This window comes from Channa argus, chromosome 2, assembly GCF_033026475.1.
Source record: "Channa argus isolate prfri chromosome 2, Channa argus male v1.0, whole genome shotgun sequence".
Classification (NCBI taxonomy): Eukaryota; Metazoa; Chordata; class Actinopteri; order Anabantiformes; family Channidae; genus Channa; species Channa argus.
The window spans coordinates 24524833-24546871 of record NC_090198.1 but is presented as its reverse complement, the minus strand read 5'-3'; the positions used below and the strand labels follow the sequence as shown (position 1 = coordinate 24546871).

Below are 22039 nucleotides of genomic sequence, written 5' to 3'. Positions count from 1 at the left end.
ACAACCCTGGATATGTACCACTGATTTTTAACCCTTTTTTTTTTTTTTAAATAAAATGTACAATTGAAATGCTAAAACAATGTTTTAGATACATGATGCTAAGATGGTACTTTTTTCCACGGAAAAGAAGGGCGATGATAACCATGCTAAAGCCTGGTGCTAAATGGTCTGCACATTTGTGGCGTTCTTCTACCTTATCGGCTCCCAAAGCACTTTCTAATGTTACTTCTCATTGAGCCATTCACACCCACAATACACTGATGACAGCAGTGCTGCCATACAAGGTGCTGGCCTGACCACAGGGAGTAACATGGGCTTCAGTGACTTGCACAGTGACACTTCCACATATGGTGGATGACTGCTCTGCCTTCTGAGCCACAGCGGTGTTGCAACTCGGCAGTTTGATCTGTGCTCTCATGTTCAGAAAGATCTGACATATGTAGGGACAAGCAGTGCTTCTGTGATGGTTTGCATATTTACAACCTTATTTGCAATGCTGTACATTGTGTATTTGTACATCGTATGCAGTGGTGCAGCACAAGCTGATGGTGTTCATTTGTGCCTCCATCCTGGTGTTATTATGAACCCTTCCATGTACATCAAACACCACCTCCATTGATATGTTTTGGCACTTTGAAAAAAATGAATAAATACAAAAAAATACAGAAATGGAACGAGATCAATTGCATTGTGGGTGAACTGCTTTTTCAAGTGTGAAGAGACTTCTGAGAATGAAACTTTTGATTTAAAAGATGAAAGAAAGCATTAACTGTCTTCCTCTACATGTCAGAATGAAATTGGTGCAACTGTCCGATTAATGTGAATTCCGGATTGTTTTTGAAAATAAGTAAACAACTGAGCAGTGGTTTAATGGCAGACTTCAACTCAGGTTCATTTATAAAGTAAATTTAAAAATATCACATACGGTATTTAGTGCTGTGCCAGACAGAGAACATAACCACAATAATACTGCAGAAAAAATACACTGTACAGAGAGTTAAGTGCTTGTCCAAACCAGTTATTTCAGCTTCAAATTAAAAATGTTTTCTTGTAACTAAACTCTGTCAGCAACATTCCTCCACAGAGACAGGTGAGAAATCAAAGGCACCTTAAAAACAAACTAATTTCCCTTTTGATGCATTGCAGATGAGGTTACTCCATGTTGATGTGTATGGGTTAAAGCACCCAAGCACAGGTTCTTTGAAGTTCTCCAAAAGCACCAACCCACATTGAGCTGCTTGTGTTTCCATGGCAGCCTGCACTTCTTTATAAGGACCGTGTGATTTGCTGAGGGCACTGAAGTATATCCAATCACTGTCCAAAATACTGTATGTGAAGGAGACACACTAAGACTGTTCAATTCAGTTTTGTGTATATATAGACAGCACTTTACATAATGATTCATTATTTGCTGATTAAATTTTCACTGCATGCTGCAACTACAAACAAGTAATTTAAGTATTAGACAAATAAAACAAATACTATTTGTGTAGTTGTAACTTAAATATAACACTTTCAGCTTAGCATAAAGACTGGAGGTAGAGTGAAACAACTTACCTGGTTGTGTGTGAAAATTCCACACCCAGCACCTCTAAAACTCATCTAATTTGCTGACTTCATACAAAAAGTGAAAGTAAGTTTGAAACTCTTAAGCTTTGTGCTTAAAACAGACACAAAGTCATATCTATCATCCACCTGAATGAACGATGCCACTTCTTATAAAGTTCTATAAATTTACTACAAATGCCAATAAAGCATAATTTCCAAAATGCTGAAACCTCTCCAAATAACAAACAATAAACAAATTAGTAAGTTATGTGATAAAAAATTTCAAATTTTGGACAAGAGAATTTTCCGGTGGACAGCAGCTCTGGATAGACAACTGCAGTTGCTTTTCTATTCTTCCACTTTTGCTGTTGTTGGGACAGATTCTTTTCCCAGTTCAATAGGTGTGTTACTTTTTCTTTTTTTTTAACCCCACACAAATTTATGAATATTTAAAAATAAACCAGCCCATCTGTGCTTGGAACTACCATGTAGATCCTTCACAGGGGAGTCATCCTGACTGAATAATGAGCTACAGTTCTGCTAGTGGCACCGGGTCAGGTGATCTTGTGCAGGAGTCACAGGAGTTTTTTTTTTTTCAGTACTCCCTCTGCACTCTGCCTTTCCAATATATACTCCCTGGACACCAAAATGAATAAACTTGCCCGGCTGCTTTGGATTTGAAATGACTATCTGGGTTTCTGCCTCTTGGGCTTCCAGCTGTTAAAAGCTATTCCAGGACTTGAACAATCTGGACTGTCCTGTGTCTCTTTGCTGTGTCAGTTTAATGTTTAGAGAATGTTTGTCATTTTGCTGCATTTTGTGTTCGAAAACTGAACATACCTGAAACTTACACTAGGCCGTAAAACATCAGACTATGGATGAAATTGATTTTTTTGGTAGAGCTAGCAGTGGCATGACTGTATTCAAAATGTAGGCCACAATGTAGGTAAAGGTCATCTTACCTGACCTTTACAGTCCCTAAGGTGTAACAGTGCAAACAATAATACAAAAAAAAGGGGTGTTGTTTCTGAACTCTGTTTTGGAAAATGGAAAACAGCAAGAGTGAATTAAAGAATGTGTAGTTTTATCACAACACCAGGCTGCCTCCTGCTCCACCTACATGACCACACAGCCCACTGGCTGTTAGAAAAGTTGAATGCCATGTGGTATTTTCCCACTTGCCATCTGGAATGATAATAAAGGCTGGAGTTATAGCACTACTCTGATGAGGTTCAAACTTTATGACAGCTGCAACTAAGCAGGAGGCTATTGAGATAAGCAGAGTTGAGCATGTACTGGGATGAAGTAGCTGCTACAGTTAAAAGGACAACAGATCATTATGCTACAACCCTAGAGCTCCTAGAAACTACCCTGGGCTGAATGAACAACACAGTCCTCAGCACAGGAACAAGAAATAAAAACCAGAGCAAAAAAAAAAAACATGTGCTCATGACTGAGCGATGTGACCGTAACAAGTGAAATCCTGAATAATTTAATGTGGATTGGATTTTAGAATCACTGGGTGAAAAAACTAAAATAAAAGATTAAGAAATAATAAAATAAGCTGTTTACGATTACATTTTTATACAAATCAACTTTGTTGTCTTATAATGAGAAAGCCACCGACGCTGCTTTTGAGAAATAGGAACAGAATTTACAGATATTGTTTCCTCCCGACAGACAGAATCAAGCTCCACATCAGGTCGCAAATTCTTTTTACAACAAACAAATTAATATTTATCAATATTTTCCCACTATTGCATCATTTCTATCTTTTTGCATAGGTGCAAACTGTACCAGGTGCTTGTATGGTTTTGTGTCTCTGACACAGGCAACAACCTGATATGCTACTTTCATCATTAAACTGCGTTTAGCAGTACCAGTAATTGTGGTGCTTTCAAATTCCCAAGCCCCTAATGCCAAATGCCTATTGTTAGAGCTTAAGTGAATCCATGTCCCATTTTCATAGTGCATTCACATCTTGTTACAAAAGGTCACTGGTCAGGTAAGAAAAATAAGTTTGTATGCTTGTTAAAAAGCCAAGATCGCTTTCCCTATCTCACTTACCAATCATATATAAAACCTTGGCTTCAACCATTAATTTGTAATATTACCATTTCTAATTAATAATTTATTTAGAAATTATATTACACAAAGTGGCAAAAATGCTCATTTTATTTTCCACTCTGCCTTTATCTTCAAACTGCTCATATTTCTACCATATGGTGTAAAAGCCCACATTTATAGAATTTACAATGAATAAAAAGAAAAGCCAAAAATCTGCCTTAAAAAAGCACAACAATTAAACCAATATTAAGTAGCAGTAATTAATTTTCTGTCAACTGGCTTATTGTATCAGTTCTACTAATGAATTAAGCATTTGGTCAACAGGTTTTTTGGATAAAAATAATGATGGAACGTGCTTGAAAAACAATAAGAGGTGAGAGAATGAGAATGAGGGCAAATCTGAAGCTAAGGACTAACATATTTATCTTGTTTTCCTTTTATTGGCTATAGTTTCTCAAATGAAAATAAATGAATATGAAAGGCTTAAATTCTGTGCATGCACACAATGCAGGTGACAGACAATGGGTGATGAAATTTCACTGTGCTGAATGACACACTCAAGCGTGTGTTGTTTAAGAGCAGTGGGGGCTGACATCCTAGCTGGGTGCCAACAAAATCTACCAAATGTGCATTTTGACGATTTGACCTCAGCCCCTCTGGCTACAAAACTTTTTGTGGCCGTTTTTTGCCTAAAGTAAAACTAAAAACACAAGACTTTTTAAAGTCTAACTACTGCAGGTAAACTACTCTCTCAACAATTACAATCACTAAATACACTGAATGAGCCGTTTTCATTTATTGGGTACATCTGTCAATCTAATGCATTTCAGCTCTACAAGACATACCAACAAGCCATTTGTTGAATTTAATTCGCAAGATGAAAACAGTGTTTGACATCAAGTTAAAATAGATTCCAAACAATCTAAAGCATTGTACTATTTCACACAATGCATATCAGTGTGCTTTTTCTATACTGTTACTCCATGCAAAACCAAGAGAATTACAGTGTAATGGCAATACACAGCACAACTGTGGGGATGCTGAAAAAGATTCAGTGCCATGCTGTGCACAGAAAATGGACTGAAAATAACAACAGTGCTACTAAACATATATTTCAGTTGCCCCTGTGACATTATATAATAATCTTTTTTTATTGGACTGTACCTCCAATCTTGGCATTGTAGGCCACACCAACCCCACAGATTCCATTGTTGGCTACTGCTGCCACTTCTCCTGCACATCGTGTTCCATGCCTGGAGAGGAGGAAGAATGAGAATGTAAGAAGTATGTTTAAGCAAATGATTTCTCCTTGTAAGTGGCATTTACTGTATGTAATGACACAGCATTTTACTGTATTTACACCCACAGGTAGTTCACTTGTCTAACAACCTCTGATTGTGAAAGAATGTGCTCCCTCCAGCACTGTGGTCGAGCTGTAGACTGAGACAAAACAAACTGATGGAGACAGGTTCTTGGCTTTGATTCCTTTAAACAAATCTGAATTCTCATTTGTCCAAAAGAAAACATTCAGCCAACGAGCAGAGATCGACAAACATTATCTATGGCCTTCTAGCATTAGTAACCTTGGACAGCCTACAGTGTGCCTGAATAAAGTCCAGGGGAGAAAAAAGGGACATAAGATGACACGGGAAGAAAGTGTGAATTAGATTTGCGATTTATACAATAGATCTTTCATTGAGAAAGAGCCTCTGTAGTGAGCTGTAGCTCCAGGCACCATGGTGTAGAGATCCAAAAAGCTGCTACAGAGGAGCTAATCATCACATTCCAGTCATGTGTATTCCTCTGGACTGCCATATGGATATGCACTCTTAATGTCCTTCAAAGCATGGCACAATCCCCACTGGACTGCAGCCATTCCAAGACAGGAATGCCGGAGCCCGGGGAGCAGTGTGCCACATCAGGAAACAACAGCCTTCCATAAAAGCCACACACCGACAATCCAGTCAAAGCAGAAACAATAAACAAAACGCCTCATGATCATTTAACATCCACATACAAAAAGGACACTAACCCGTTTTCAAGATATAGTCATTACAATTGACGGTTGTCTGTAAAAAGGCCATTGTGAGCATGAGCATTATAGAAATTCCTAATCCCAACATTATGTCGCCCAAAGTGTATTTCAATACAACAATATTAACCAATTTTTAACACACTAGATTTCTTCTTTCATTGAAGACACAGGCATAATAATTAGATATGTATTTCTTTAAATAAGGTTATGAGCAGAGAGGGTGGAGGGCAACATTGGCATTGTGTATCTAAACAGTCTCAGAACGACAGATGGAGTCATAGGCCCAGCTACAGTGTGCTCAAGTGGCAAGGACTGCTGGATAACACAAGCCTTACATGAACACAAAGTAAACAGACACAGATGAATGTCAGGATAATTTTCTACCGAACTGTGTGTCTACATTCCTGGAAGTGTTGGTCTGTTAACTTTGTCTTATGTTACAACATCAGTGTTTGTGATGAACCTTATGATAGGGAACAGCTCAAGTGTCTGCAAAAGGAGGCCATGCATGCGCAGGCCTATACCACGTGTTCACCTGAGCCTTTCATGGCGCATTCATTACAGTCACTTACGTGTAGACTCATTCACAGCTTACAGATGCTGCTACAGAGGTGAAGGCCACCGTTCCTGAACCTGATTATGAAAGGACTACTTGCATAATCAGGTTTTTGAGAGTGATGAAATTGATTTCACTGTTCCTCCTCACTATTTGGGTCAATAAGAATGTGAAGAAGAGGGCATCTGTGGGTCAAACACTTTCATGAATTCTGCTGGTGAAAGCAGCTTGCTCCCTGATATTTATTCAAAATGACTTACAGCATTCTCTAATACAAAAGGCATTTTCATTCAGCTACGGTATCATTTTGCAGGATGTGAGCACAACTGGTCTGTGAGAATCTTATCAATGTTTAGTCCAGTACCTCAACACTTAAGTTTAAATTTTATTTTACACTATGGTGGTTCACATTAAAATAATCATAACATTTTCCTAATTTGAGTTGAAAAACAACATTAGCAGTTTGATTTTGGGTATGTGTAAGAAGATTGAGTCCTCAATCCTCAGTGAATATCTGTCAATTAAGTAAGTCATGAATAACCATGTCCATTAAGTGTAGTAAAAACATCAAACATTTCTTAAGCAAACTTTAACTGAGGAAAAAACCTTGGCACATACTGTATTAGGATTTATAATTATATAAAACATGTATGGAATGTATTTTTATGGAATTTGTCCTTAACAGGGGCAGATGTCATTTTTTATTTATTAATTTTTTTGGTATGGCAAAATAGATAGAAATTAATACCATTTGTAACTCCACGATAGTCATAAACTAATGATAAACAGTTGGGGGATGGAAGTAAAAATCCATCCTTTGCAGGGAGAATCTGCTACAAAACACATTAGACCAACTTAAATGTACATAATAAAAAATTGTTATGATTTATTTCAACTAAAGATTTAGTCAGTTTTCCTTATGCAGAAAGTTCTACAACAGGTATCTTCTACCTTATCACACTAGGGGGTGGCACCTGGGGGGGGGGGGGGGTGTCAAACATTGACCACTCCACATCCCCACTTCTGGCCTTGCCCCTGGTGCTTAAAAAAAGGCTAAACTATTATCAAAATAGATTTAGATTAGTTTTATGCATATGAACTACTTGACAAATCCTCTCATTTCTAACTATTAAACCCCAGATATTTCACCCAACTAATGCAACTGGCTTTTACAATTTGACAATTAGACAAAGGCAACTTTACTAATTTTCAACAGGGTTTCTATGGGTTTAGTTTAGGGTGTAAATGTACAGTAATACTTTAAAACTTCCCTCTGACTATCCTCTATAAAAATGTTTCTCTGCTTCTAGCTGAAAAATTGCTACAGATGACATCCCCTGGAGTTTTTCATCATTAGGAGTTCAGATGATTTAACCTGGAGGAGCTCTGGAAAAGCTAGTTGACCATTATTACAAACTTGATAGCAAGAGCGACGAGATGACATATTCTGAACTGAAAGTTCTCCAAGTGATATTATCTGAAGGCAATGTTCAGCAAGAAGTAGAGAGATTTTCTTTATATAGGGAAGTCAGAGGGAAGTTTATTGGCATTTATTTACATGTACTACCCAAACTAGAACCAAAGGAAGCAAATTCAAAATTAGTGAAGGAATCCTTTAGGTGCTTTATAGACATATAATAAACTTGAACTTGCTTTTCCCTTTTTAAATGATTTTAATAATTCTGTGCCATTGTAAAGTGTCATGAAACTGTGAGCTGTTAATTTATAATGTTACAAATGGCTCCCACGGTAAAGATTTCTATAGTTATTACCCAAATCCCCACATGTAGAATTATTCCAGATCCAATTAGAAACCTTTCATTGGTGAGCTCTTCTGTCAACAAGATGATCAGTCATGATGAGATGCCTGAGGGAGCTACCAGTTATCTGACAATGAACGCAAAGTTTGACTGAATGTCCTCATTTTGTCTGTTTGCACATATTTTTTACCAAGCTCATGTCCTGAATGAAAAAACATCACATGAAAGCCAATCTGGATTCAACCCCCAGGTCGGGAGTCGGGAGGCTAAAGATGGGACAGCACAGTGCAGATCATCAAGCACATCACATGAAGTGCCCCAGTGAAACCACTGCAAGACAATGTCTGCAAGAACAAAGAGCCATCTATCACTACAAGTACACCATTGTCCAGTTGTTAACAAGTCACACAGATGAATTATCAGTGCAGTACAACCTGCCTGACAAGATTCCCTGACAAACTTAAAATAACAAAGACATTTTAGCTCTCAGCTGCACCTAAACCTAGGAACTGTCGATGGCTATACAATCTGGACCACTTCAAACATAAATAATAAATGTTAAGTGATCAGAGATCACAGAAAATTTATTCAGTAGAGTGTATTACTTGCTCTGGGTTTATGCCACCACCGTATTCATCTCTTAAAACTAACCTGATATACGTACATAACAGCTTTCTTTTGTCCACACAACAATGTATGTTGTTGTTGTATGTACAGTAGTTCAGCTATTTCTTTGGAAACCCCTTTATGATATATTACATTAAAAAAAGGAATAGTTTAAAACTATAATAAACAACATAACCTAGTGCTACTATAATATGGGACTTGAATTCATTCCACTCTGCTTCAACTCGCTCTCGCACTCCCTGCTCTACCACCATCTTCTACTGCTACCAAGTTGTTGTAAAATGATGAATTACAAATTAAATAGATATGATTGAAATTGTCTGACTGGTTAGAAGGGCAAACCTTATTCAAACACTTGACAAAAAAAGTGAATCTCTCTGCACTGATGCCAGAACTGTACAATGAGGCTGAATTACAGAAGGCTTCAACAGCACATCTCCACTCTGTTTCCACAAAAGAAAAAAAAAATCTAAATTTAGCTTTAACCAAATAAAAACTTTAAATATCCATCAGACCAATTAAAAAGTTCAGCAAATCAATTAGCACTACATAATTACCTAGCATTAGATAAACTGTGCATGTATGGATTAAATGCAACACATGATAGTGGCAGCATGAACAATATGTTCTTCTTTAATCCTTTACAGACTTTGACTGAACACTCTGAACATGGAAAACAATGACAAAACACACACAAAGTGCAAAAACTTTGGTTTCCCAAAGGATTGTATTTAATGGTAAAATAGGAGATTATACTGAACAAAGAGCAATTTAAGTTAAGTCTCTGATTACAGTAAGAACAAGCCACATGGCAGATTCTAGGCACAGAAACTAACTCAGGTTACAGCATCTACAGCTGGATGCAGGCCCAAGGCCAACAATGTGATATTCATTCCCATAGCTGGCAGAGTGACTGTGTGAACTGCTGTTGTCACGGTGTAAAACTCAAGCTCCTTCTATTTGGAGATTTGCTGAAGTAACGTGCCATTGTCATTTGGCTCTATCTAGACTAGTTGTGCTGGTATAGTGCAAAGATGGCAAATGCAGTTACTGGAACATGTGCTGGACAGTTGTGCATTAGGAAAAGTGTTTTTTTGTGCTTTTAAGACAATGATAGCAGGTTTTCTTTAGCTGTATGAATATTCTACCAGAATGCTGCAGGTAATGCTTCGGTATACATTTTGCTCCTGCAGTTTATCATACATACAAATTTTACCTACCAGAAAATTGCATAATTAATGAATTTCCAATCAACTGTAACATTAACATTTATATCAAAAGCATTTCAGAATGGCACTGAAGTTATTCATATTCAGCACTGAGAGCTCTGATTCTGAACACAAGGTTTGGCATTGAAATAGTCCCACTCCTAGTCCTAACCCATAGATGTGTGTCACAATCTAAATTTCATTCACTTGGTTTTCCTCTCTTGCATTAGCTTAATTACTTTAAAAAAAATTGTTGAGGCTCTTGAGGCCATGGATAGAAGAGTTTGTTGTTCATTAGTCTCTGGGTTGCACTGAACCTCAAAGGTAAATCTGAACAACTGTTCCACTCTGCTCATTCTTAAATCTGTTAATGGTTCTGCCAGTTTACTAATGAGCTGGCCTGCAGGACAAAAGGTCTGGTGCTGTTTATGGACTATGCTAAAGAGAGGAATATGAAGTAAGCGTCTAGAAAGAGATAAATGTGAGGTCTGGTTCCAAAAAAAAAGTCAGCCTGCCATTTGCTGTATAGTTAAAATAGGCTCTTTCATCCATCACTGTGCATTAAATATTTCATTGACACATCTAGTGTTTCTGCCCTGCCCCTTGTATTCTTGGTAGATTTATCTCTTTTTTTTTTTTCAACTGTGCACTATCATTATCATTTAAAAATGTACAGCATATTACTGCATATGTTAAATAGAGACAGCCAAGGTCCTTATTATTTAAATCAGGAGGCTATGAGCATAGTATTTCTGCAAAACTTTAGCGGGGCTAAGCTAAGAAATGCACATTTGGAAACCATCCTGATACGAGTCAGAGGAAACCCTGGAAAAAGATCATATTCTGTCTTAGATAAACATGACGGTGAATGGTCATACTGCTACTCAGCCACCTCATTGCTGCGCGTAGGTTGGGAAATAAAGACAGCTTTATGGAGGTGAACAAAGTTGCGCTTTCTGCAAGGAACAGACACTTACAGTCTGTTACGAAACCTTAGCACAGCCCTACATGCCCTCCCACAGGGTTGTTTACACATGCATCTGACTTAACCTAAGGTAAAGAAGGAACGAACACACACAACACACACACACCCTCTCAATTGGTCTTGCCACAAGGAAGACACAAAGAGCTGGGTGGCAAGAGATAAGAGCTGAGGTTAGCGAGGGTTGGAAAGTGCTACTGCCAAAACAAAGGGAACATCAATAGTAAGTGTCTTAGCTGGGCTCTGGGCCACCATGAGCCGCCAGAAGAGCTTAAGCGTGCCTTGGCATAGATGGTGTATCTGTGGAAGTTGCACTGGAGTGATGTTCTCGCACATTCTTCCACATGAAATTCCACCGTTTAGGAGCTGGTTGATGGCGGTGAAAAAACAGTTTCAGGCACTGGCACAGAAACTTAAAAACACTCAACTGTGCTGAAAAACAGAACAGTAGCATATTGTTTGCAGTGTTTCCATGTTTATGAAAACATCTACTGTTAAAATTGTGGTTCTGCCCCAAACAAACCTCTTTTAGTATGAATACAATTACACACCTTCTTTAAACAGCATCCTCCCCATTAAATGTTCAACAAAGCCTTTAAGGTGTTGATACAGCATTAAAATAGTTGGACATGTTGGAGCCCTTTCCTCTGGCATCCATCTTCATGATATTTGCTCCAGGCCACTTTCTCAGAGGGGGATGCTTCATTTCCATTTGTCGGTTTCTTTTATCTTCTCGGCCCATCCGGATGAGATTGGAAAAAAAAAAAAAAATACCCAAAACAAAACAAACGCTCTCAGGCCCAGTGGCCCACAAACAGAAGTTTACAGCAAATAGTACGAATCAAGAGAGATGAGCAGGGGCCTTTCATAACTAAGAAATATGCCGTTTCATTGCTGTTTCGCTCCTAATGCCATCAGCAGAGCCTGCTGCAATAAAGGTGTTCGTACTCACTATCTTGATCCTGGTTTAGATTTACTTTACTTACCCAAGCTATAGATGGCAGTACCTGTGTGATTCAAAAAGCAAAAACAACCCCAAAAACTCTGGGTTAGTTCATATTAGAAGGTAACTGGTAACCTTCATATTATAAGGTAACTGCTCACTTTTGAAAAGTAAAAGGCATTAAATGGCAGAAAATTAAAATCTCTCGGACAAAACATCTCCAATCTCCACGGGCCACAGCCTTTAATTGGATTTGTTACCATAAATGGTTCCCTTGGACTCAACAGTGGATGGGAAGCGAGCCTATTTACATGTCAGCTGCCAGCTATCCAACAGCGAGGGGGGCAAATTAATGAACAAGTGCAATTTCATTCTGACATGTTGCCCACGCAGTTAGCATTTAAAGAAACACGAGTGGGTGTTTCCAGGAAAGACAAAAATCACAAAGGGAAGATTGCAAAGTGTACTGTTATCTGTGTAGACTTCTACCTGTTTTCATTAAGTTGCGTGTATCGGGGCTGAGGATCTGGGTCTCCATCGTTCACATCGTAGCTGGCATCCGGGTCCTAAAAGGCAAAAAAACAAAATTTTCTGAGCTTGGAGAGTAAAATCAGTTTGGAACATTCTTTATTTAAGAAATAAGCCAAACATGAAATTCTCAAAATCTGTAATACAAACTGTAATAATTCTTAAAAAACATGAGGTGTTTCAGCAGAAGGAAGGCTCGCTCTTTAATTTAAAACCTGCTATATTTCCCATTCTGTGTGCAGCTGCAGCAACACAGCATCTCCATGTTGGGAATAATGTTTTAAGGATTTTAATAGATTTACTCACATAGTTCTCTATCAGGTCAGGATGGTTCTTCTCTATTCCATCATCTAGGATAGACACCACCACCCCTTTACCTGTGTAGCCCAATTGCCATGCAGCTGTGGCATTCAAGTCACGGTGGTTGCTGTTGTACTGAGGATGGAGAAAGCAAATAACTTAGAAGGAATCTAATTATCTGAGAGACACCTGAGTCCTGTGAAGAATGTGGTTTTAACTACATCTGGAAGGGCTTAGTAATAAAAAAAAAAAAGCAATCATTTAAGACATTCAGAGGAAGACTGAGGTTTTGATTGAAGCATCCAGGAAAAAGCAGCAGCTTATTGAATTTCAGTCACTCTTACCTTGGTGAAAAACAAAAGGTTCCTCAATAAGCTGAAGGGAATATTGCAAAGTTAAGGCACATTTGTGTGTTTTGTAGCAAAGCATGCATTTATTGTACTGAACTGCATTTACCATTAATACCAAGCAGAGCAATAATAAACTGCATGATGGCTCATAGAAATTTTTCTTTATGCGTTTTGATATTCTTTGACATTCAACTTGACCTTTGGTCAAAAGCCACATCTGGCTTTCCTCTAGTTCAAAGCTCTTTTTTTTTTCCCCCCAAGTGTACCATCGGTTAAATATAGTATGTCAGATCCATCCACCACAGGTTCTTCTTAGATTCGAGACCTTTGTGAGTTTAGTCTATTAGACAAGATGAAGTTTATGCCTCAACCTTGTAACGTCATTGACATTTAAACCAACAAGAAGTAAATCAATTAAAGCTGAAAGTAGTGAACTGCAATGCTGAATCAGATTGAAAAAAGGCTTTTGTGGTTGACACGCTGAGTGAATAATAAGTCTGAAAGGGGCTGTACATGCTTTCATTTTGAATATCACTCAGGAAGTGAGTCCTTTTCCTTCTTCCTTATCGTCAGAGATCCTTCAGCACACTTAAATCTTGAGCATATCAACGTGTGTGTAGCTGATTTAAGTACATTTCGGTAAAAACAATAAACTTTCATGGCAAAAGCAGATGCTGACTATTAGCATTTGTCCGTCAAGGACACCCTGCCAGCAGAACCACCCACACTCTCCTCTGGACAGCCGGGTTCAGTTTTAATGAGGCTCATGCTTATTTACTGCCAGGGGACAGAAGCAGAACATTCCAACAACCTGAACATCCTAACTATTTTTTATATCTATGAACCTATAGTACCACAATTACTTATCATTTGAAACACACAGTATTTTAATAATAATAGAAAATGTGTTCTTCTGGAATCTGGCAGAGTGAGGAGAATTAGAAACTAGTAATATATAGTAAGTAAAAGTAAAATTAAACCATTAAAATCTGAAGAGTTAATGCAGCGTGAAGAAGTCCAGGGTATACCAGGCAAATTAGCACTTTTTTAGTATTTAAGTAAAATTTATCCCCCAAGGGGATAACAGTCAGTCCAAGATAAAATTCATAGTATTGCTTGTGTGGCGGACTTTACATCAGGCACTCCAAACATGTATGAACACAATATCTCTAGCAGAATAAAGGCTAAAACATGCTTCCTGCAGAGCACCGCACACAAGAGCTTGTCTGCAATAATCAATAATCATATTCACATGAGCCCTGCTCTAGTCCACATTGTTTCTCCCATAGATTGTAGTAGATGCTGTGGACCAGTGTGGTTAAAAAAGAAAGCAGGTAAAGTTCAACATGAAAATTCTATATTAAAACTTTACAACTTTAGCATGTACTTTCAGTGGTGCTTGCTTTTATTTTGCCTTTGTGCTTTAAAAGGTTGAGGTGGGGTCCCCTCTGTCCAATGAGCCTTTAACAAACACAAAGTAGAGTTTCAATTCAGTTTTAATTGCAGTAGTTTGTGGATGCATGCACTGCCTTGCGCCATGTACTGCACTTTCGGCAGGAAGCTTAAAGTGGAGCCAACGATAATTCTCACTTGCCATGTGAGAATGCTAAAATCTGGGTGGCTTTGTTATTTAAAAACTATTTTCTCATGTTATTTATGCCCATGTTGACATTTATATTCAAATCAAAACTCAGCTGATTCCATTAGTGGAAAGGGCTGATAATTTGCAAAGGTGTTGCCCAATTTTTATGTCTTCTGGTGTTTAATGAGCCTTTACAAACCACACCTGACCTACAGACTTACAAATTGAAATCAGTTTTTGTTTTATGTATTCAACTGACGGTTTTAACAAAAACTGATCATTAGTACCCCCATGGAAAGAATTTATAGAGTAGTGCTGCATTAGAATGCATTCATTTTATATGAATAATAATGTACATGACACAAATATGTAAAGTATTTTAAATGTTTTTTGTCTTATTTGTCTTTGAAATTTGGGCATTTAAAAACATCAAAGCTCTGTGGGGAAAAAAGCTCCACTAGCAGGGCTCAAAACATTTTGTAGAAAACCTTATCCATATGTATTAGACAAGTTTAACTGACACTTAATCTATTAACAGCAGTCAATGTATGGCAAAATCTATTACACTTGATACAACCAGACGCCGGGCTTTTATCTACTGCCAAGGTGCCACCAACTACTCAAACACACTGGGGAACAGAGTCTGTAAAAGAACAGACATTTTGAACAACTGGTGATGCAAGTCTTTTGCATCACCATGAATCTTCTTCTGCCTGGAGCATCCTCACAGTAATTGAAGGAAGAGTGGAGCTGAACAGAAAATCTCAGGGGTTGTTACTGCTGCTTTTAACAGGCCAATGTATCAGTGACATTCTTCAAGTCAAATGTGAAAATCAATCAACTGAAAACTAGAGCGCTTCAAGATGAATCACCTCTGTCTTTCTCTCTGCTTGCTCTCCTTGTTTTGGTGCTGTCTACATACTAAAGTAAACCATCAATTTTGAAAAACATCCAAACTAAAAATTCAAAAAGGTACACAGTGTGTGTATGCTATTGTTAAAGCAGAATCCTTCAGGTGAAGACGTACAGACTTTTTGTTCTGCAAACAAGACACCCAGCAGCATTTCACACAAAGATGCTATATTGGATTCATACAGGCTTGTCTTTTGACTTGGGGGAAGCATCACAGACCTAAATTTAATTACCAGTATTGACTTCGGGTAGATAAAAAGCTCAAGCAGTGTGCACTGCTGAATTTTGTCCTAAAGACACACACAAATCACTCACAGCACATACAAATACTCTTTTGGTTATTAGAGTTTCTGTTCTACTCACCAGGTACCACTGATCTCCGAACTTGGGATCTAAGGGCTCTTCGAAGACATCCCTCTTTTTTCTCCGTTTTGACACCTGCTGCTGTGCCCAAGTCACCTATACAAAAAGAGCACAGACAGAAAAAAAGAGATCATTAAAAAAAAAAAAAAAAACAGAAAAAAAAAATAATTATGTGCTGGCCACAAGGGTCACCATGTCAAATGAATTAATAAAGATCCCAATTCTCAGCGGGATGACAGCAAACACAGTGAGATTAGAGGCACAGGGGTATCATGGACTCCTCACTAATGAGACTCGCTGATGAATTCCAGAGCAGCCAGGGACTAATTAAAATTTCCGGAGTGGTGTAAAATGGCATGCACCAAGATTTAGTATACTTATGAGTCCAACTCAACATATAGGCATACTAATAATCTATCCACAAAAACCCAAAGACACAAATTCCGTTTAACAACAGTAACAGCAGTAACCCAGTCGGCAGAAGGCTTTCATAATGTGTGAGCTCCTGCAGAAAAGTGTTTACAGAAGCAGAATGCACACGGTGAAAATAAGCCTGCATCTTACTCCCTCTGCAGAACTGCGCTTGCTGTAGAGCAAAACGCCTGGGTAGACAAGAAGAGGGAAAAAAAATATGTCAGAAGGAAGACAGAGAACTGCCTGCCGCAAGGACAGAGCACCTGATGTGAAGGACAACCAAATCACAGCGCACCTCTCTCTCCACCTCTGCAGATCACTAGAGACGCCAGAGTAAAAGAGGAAAGAAGTAATGAAGGTTAGCTGCTACATACGATGCCAATTCAAAACTACCACAATATTAGACTATAATGGAATAATTTCACTTGAATGAGCAAAGAGGTTGTGCATGTTTAGTAAGAAGCTCGATCAGGCTAAATGGAGGAGACATTTCTACCAGTGTTCATTCTGACTGGGAAGATTGGGGCAGCCCTATCAGATGCAGCTGTGGCAGTTTAAAGTATACACAACATTAGGTGACTGCTTTATCACACTGACCTGGACGCACTAACTCAAACAACCATGGCAAACAAAAGACACGTGGATATGTTGTAAAGGATTTCATTATGAACTGCACACTACATACAATATTCGGCCGGCTGCCAGTATACATGTGTTCTGAGCTTGGGCAAGATAAAATAATTTAGATACTTCCAACGATCATCACACAGAGGTGAGCAAAACAAAACTGTAAACCGCTTTCACACCACTGACAGTTTAATTATATATGCTCAAAAAATAAATTATATAAAAATATAGAGTATATCTAAACAAGTGCAAACTGACACAATACACTTTTCCTTTGTGCTGGTATGGTCAGCTTGTGGATTTTTATTTTTGGGAAAAAAAAAAAAGGGCCTTATCTACCACACTTAACACTGTCCCTGTGTCCTACTGCCTCTGCATTTTGCCCTCGTAAATTCTCCAACAGACAACAATGAGAAGATAAACCTTGCAGTAAAATGTGAAAATGGCCAGAAAGAATTATGGGGTGAATTTGCAAATACAATATGCAGAATATTTGCTAATATACTTATTTTGCAAATATACATTTTAACTCATTTGCAATACAAGTCCTATGCAGAAAGATGATATCAGAAAAATAAATACCGCTTCTCGTAGTAGTGAATCAAATGATATCAAACCCAAATTCAATGTAATCATAGACGAAGCTCAAATTTCTATAATTCACAGCAAATTTTATATAACCAGGGATCCACAACGCGGTGTTACATGGCCTCTAATTAGTTCGACACACGATGGGGAACTGACTGGATAGTCAGAACAGTACATCTTACAGTAAGGCTCATAAGGATCATTGGCTTTTTGTTTAAAAAAAAAAAAAACAATAAAAAAGGCAGCGTTGACCAGACAGAATCTCTCCAGGCTCAGCTTCATGCAGAGACCCAATTCAACTGCAATATACTAGTCTATGTGATTCTCCATCAGATAGAAACAGGCTATTTTCTTTTGCGTCATAAGTCGTTGTATGTGATTTCCCCTCTTTCACTTTCTTCTTAGCTTTTTAATCACAATGAAATCTGGTTTTCACACATACGTAGAGTATGGAACATTTCCATGGCGATGTGGTTCAAACATGACCAGATTATTTAGAAAAAAGATTCTATGTTTGTGCAATATTTGTTTTGTAGGGCAACACAGGAAGTTATGTATAATGTACAAGGCAACAGGCTTTTTGCTGCACTCTGAGAAGCAGATTTGATGCAGTACAAGCAGCAAACTATTACTGCAAAGCATGGTGTAATTTTTAATTCCCTTGGCATTATTGCATGCTATACACAGAAGCATCATGTGTAAGAACGTAATCTTGTGCCCGCCTCTCTTGAACACATGACAACCTCTACTTAGCCTGCAGAAATGCAAAAGCACACTACTTGAAAGTTTAGTCCAACATAAAGAAAAAAAAGAAACATAAAAATTATGTAAATAATACAATGTGCTCTACATTCAACAAAAGAAAAATAGTATTTAGAGATAAACACAATACAACAGCATCTGAGGCCTCTCATTAAGGTTGGATAACCAGCCCAGGCTTTAACACACTATTCAAAGTAGAAGGTATTAACGTGACTGCTCAATCATAGCTCTCAATCAAAGCTCTAATCTGCAAACATGCAGATTAGTGTCGGTACAGAAGCTACATTTTCTGCTCCTTTCAGCTGCTGACACCACAAAGGCACCAGTTATTTCCAGCTCATTTCTACAGCCGGTCGTCTTAGTGCCACATACAGTTCTTGGAAATGTCCATCAAAACACAGTAAAGGCGTGGTTTTCCACCAATTAATACATTAGGGGAAAAAAATTTAAAAAAGAGGCTGGAGCTGTAGTCTTAAGGAAATGAAGCGACAAACTAGCATGTTCACACAACAAGGATGTGCATTCTGTCAACCCTGATGAAAACCTTTCCCTGAAAGCAGTGCTTATACTAGCAGTGTCTTATTTCAGTACTTTTACTTCTCTGTACACAAATTCACTGAAATGACTCAAATCACAATGGTGTTAGATATGTTAATACATTTGTTTTGTGAATGTGTGCAGCATTAGGTGAAAAAATTCAGTACTCATCTACCTTTGCCAATTATTGTTAATACAACTGGTCGATGCCCATTCTGTAAAATTATTTATATTTAATTAAATTTGACATCAAAGTCCTCAGTTCTAAAAGAATGTTCCTTTACATCTTTATATTAAGAGTAAACAGGAACAGGAACCCACATAGGTCATAACTTCTACTGCCAAACTCAATTCATATTGAGCAGATTTTCTACTTAAACATTTCTATTTTGCAATTTTCATGCAGGGAGCCTTTTCACAGTCTTTACTAGTCCGTGACAGAACACAGAGCCACAGAGGCTGACAAACAGTTTTTACTATAAATGGGCTTGAAAAGGAAAAACTGTCTATTTCATTCATCCAGACAAACTGATTGGAGAACTAATGTTCACAAAGAGGCTGTTTGGTTCATGTTTAGGTGGAGTGTCCCATCTATCCAACAAATAGATACCCCACCCACAGCTTTGTACTCTGTCATTTACACATGAGGCCAAACGGTGGCCTCAAATAAAGTGCAAGTATTATAAAAGAACACACTACCAATTAGTGAACAGATCAGTAGCTCTGTCATTTATGTTTATGCTAAAGCTTATTTTACATTACAGCTGGTTCTGTTCCTTCCATAGTAATGAAAGTGGCAATAAAACCTTCGACCACAGTCAAACAAATAATAGTTGAGTGAGTTCAGTGTTTCTGGAGCGACTCGTTGCTCTGCTCTGTTCGCCCTATTAATTTTGTGCTTCTAAACAATCTAAACAAAAACAATGAAGCAAAAAAAAAACAGCATACAGAAACAAACGAAGCTTTAACAGAAAAAGAACAGTAAAAAGGCATGGAGGTAGCAGATAGACCCAAGCTTTAAATCTTCAATAGACCCTATTAGCAGGGACTGTGTTAGCCAGTCTGAGATCTGGCAGTGGTCCAGGTGCTTTGTTAGTAATTAGACACTTTTCAAAGAGAGTTTACTGAGCCTTACTGAGCCTTTTGTTCAGGCTTCATCTCAACCACCAAAAGCTACACAGACATCTCTCTAGGATTGAAAATCCCTCTTTTAGTAACTTTTTCAAACATTTTCATAAAAGCTGTGCAGCTGATGCAAATGTAGATCAAATTTGCAATAATCTATTGGTTTAAACAGACTGATAATTGCTGAAAAGTTGCAAAATGTATGTAAGACATTAAAAACTGAGAGGACTCGGTAAACACTGCAACTTATTGCAGCATTTGAAGGCTCCCTTACTAAACATAAACAAACTTTCTTCTTTTCCTTTTGGCTGTTCCCTATCAGGGGTCACCACAGCAAATCATCTGCCTGCATCTAACCCTATGCTCTGCATCCTCTTCTCTAGACCTCCTGCCTGGCAGCTCCAACCTCAGAATCCTTCTAACGATATATTCAGTCTCTCCTATGAACATGTCCACACAACCTCAATCTGGCCTCTCTGACTTTATCTCCAAAACATCTAACATGAGCCGTCCCTCTGATGTCCTCATTCCTGATCCCGTCCATCCTCGTCACTCCCAAAGAGAACCTCAACATCTTAAGCTCCGCTACCTCCAGCCTTTTTCTTCAATGCCACTGTCTGTAAGTCGTACAACATCGCTGGTCTCACCACCGTCTTGAACACCTTTCCTTTCATTCTTGCTGATACTCTTTTATCACCCTTCCACTTGGGTCCCTCACATTCACACAAATATTCTGTCTAAATAAAACTAAACTAAACTTACATAACATGATTTTCAAAACTTCGTATAGTACTTGGTTCTGGCCCTTCCTGAATAAACATGAGGAATTGCTCTGTAATGCTCCACCCTCTCTGAGGTGCTGTTGGAAAAAAGGAACTAAATAACAGGAAATGGAGCCGCAGTGTTAAGGGAAATCCCAAAGAGGGAGGTGGACCATTGCTAACATGGGCGCAAACAACCCAAGCAGAAATGGTTTCATTGCCGGTATGTAGCTGTTCTGTACACCCACACAGCATGGCCAGTAATAATCAAACGCATATTTCTCTTTTTCTAAAGCGGATATATGGGTGTTTTACTTTTTACTATATTTACTGTTTAAATTTACTGACTAGAAAGAATTTACACATTCATTTCCTTTCCAGTGATTACAGAGACAAAAACAAGGTGCAAGTATTTTGAGAGAGAAATGGCGTGAAACCTTTTCTCACAATTCCGTGAGAAAAGGCTCCATCATTAGCACGAAAAAATTAAATACAGAAATAAGCTCAGTTCAGGAAGTAAAAAAACAAAACAAACAAACAAAAAAACAAATCAAAATACAAAAAATACAAAGATGACTTACAGAGCAGGGGATTCTGAGCCTATCTGCTGAATCAGTATTGGAGTCAACAGATCACTACTGCCTAAAGCCAGAGTAATTTCACATTTACACTGGGCTCTGGGTATTCCAGTTGTCAAATATGACCTAATATAGCTATTTAAAAGTAGTCCTAATGTTGACAGTGCTGTCAGTTAGCAAAGGAGGAGCACAAACAAATAAAAAGCAGCCAGCAGTTCCAATTAATAATTTTCACTTTGACAGCAAGTGCCAGCAAGCAACAGCTTTGTCTTTCTTTCAGCAACATTTATGAGACTCACAGTCTCTCTGAAGTTCTGCCATAAAGTGAAACTTCATTTACACATTTTTGTAGAAATGAGGACAGTCAGCTATAACTCTCCTGACACAATAGACTAAAACTCGCCAGTTTGAAGTCCTTCCCATTAGAGTAGGACACAGTCTCGTTTTCAAAATAACTTCCTAACCTCAAACTCTTCTTGGAAAACAGCAAGACAATCAGTCCAATTGGAAGAAGTCATTTCACAGGAGTATGTGTATCTGGGGAGTGTCCACAGGAAAACACCAGCTCACCTACAAACAAAGTTGAAGGGCATGTTTGAAGCTCATCTAAGACAGCCATTAAGGCAGACAGACACAAATCAGGCTGAGGGTTTGATTCTGTGCATTGTGGTGGTTATATTACCATATACTCCTTTGTTTCTACTCTGCTTTGCTACATACAACGGGCTATTGTCACCAAACAACCACTGAAACTGCTTCAATTTCAGAAGTAAAAACAAATTTATTTTGTCTTTAAAAACAATTTTGTTCTAACAATGATTAAGTTTTCATTGGCCCAGTCCAAGGGCTACCTCAATAATACTACCCTGTACCGAATTTGCTTACC

The 22039-nt window shown here is 38.2% G+C and overlaps 1 protein-coding gene across 7 annotated transcripts in view; it reads right to left on the bottom strand.

The window, feature by feature from the left end:
* furina (furin (paired basic amino acid cleaving enzyme) a) overlaps positions 1–22039 on the bottom strand; it is an 81733-nt gene that overhangs the window by 16813 nt on the left and 42881 nt on the right. For all 7 annotated transcript variants that reach the window (XM_067486639.1, XM_067486676.1, XM_067486665.1 and 4 more), the window contains exons 4-7: positions 15762–15857; positions 12561–12689; positions 12216–12292; positions 4780–4868 (exon numbers count right to left, since the gene is read on the bottom strand). In XM_067486639.1, the coding sequence (XP_067342740.1) occupies positions 4780–4868; positions 12216–12292; positions 12561–12689; positions 15762–15857 (391 nt within the window). The remainder of the gene's footprint in view (positions 1–4779; positions 4869–12215; positions 12293–12560; positions 12690–15761; positions 15858–22039) is intronic.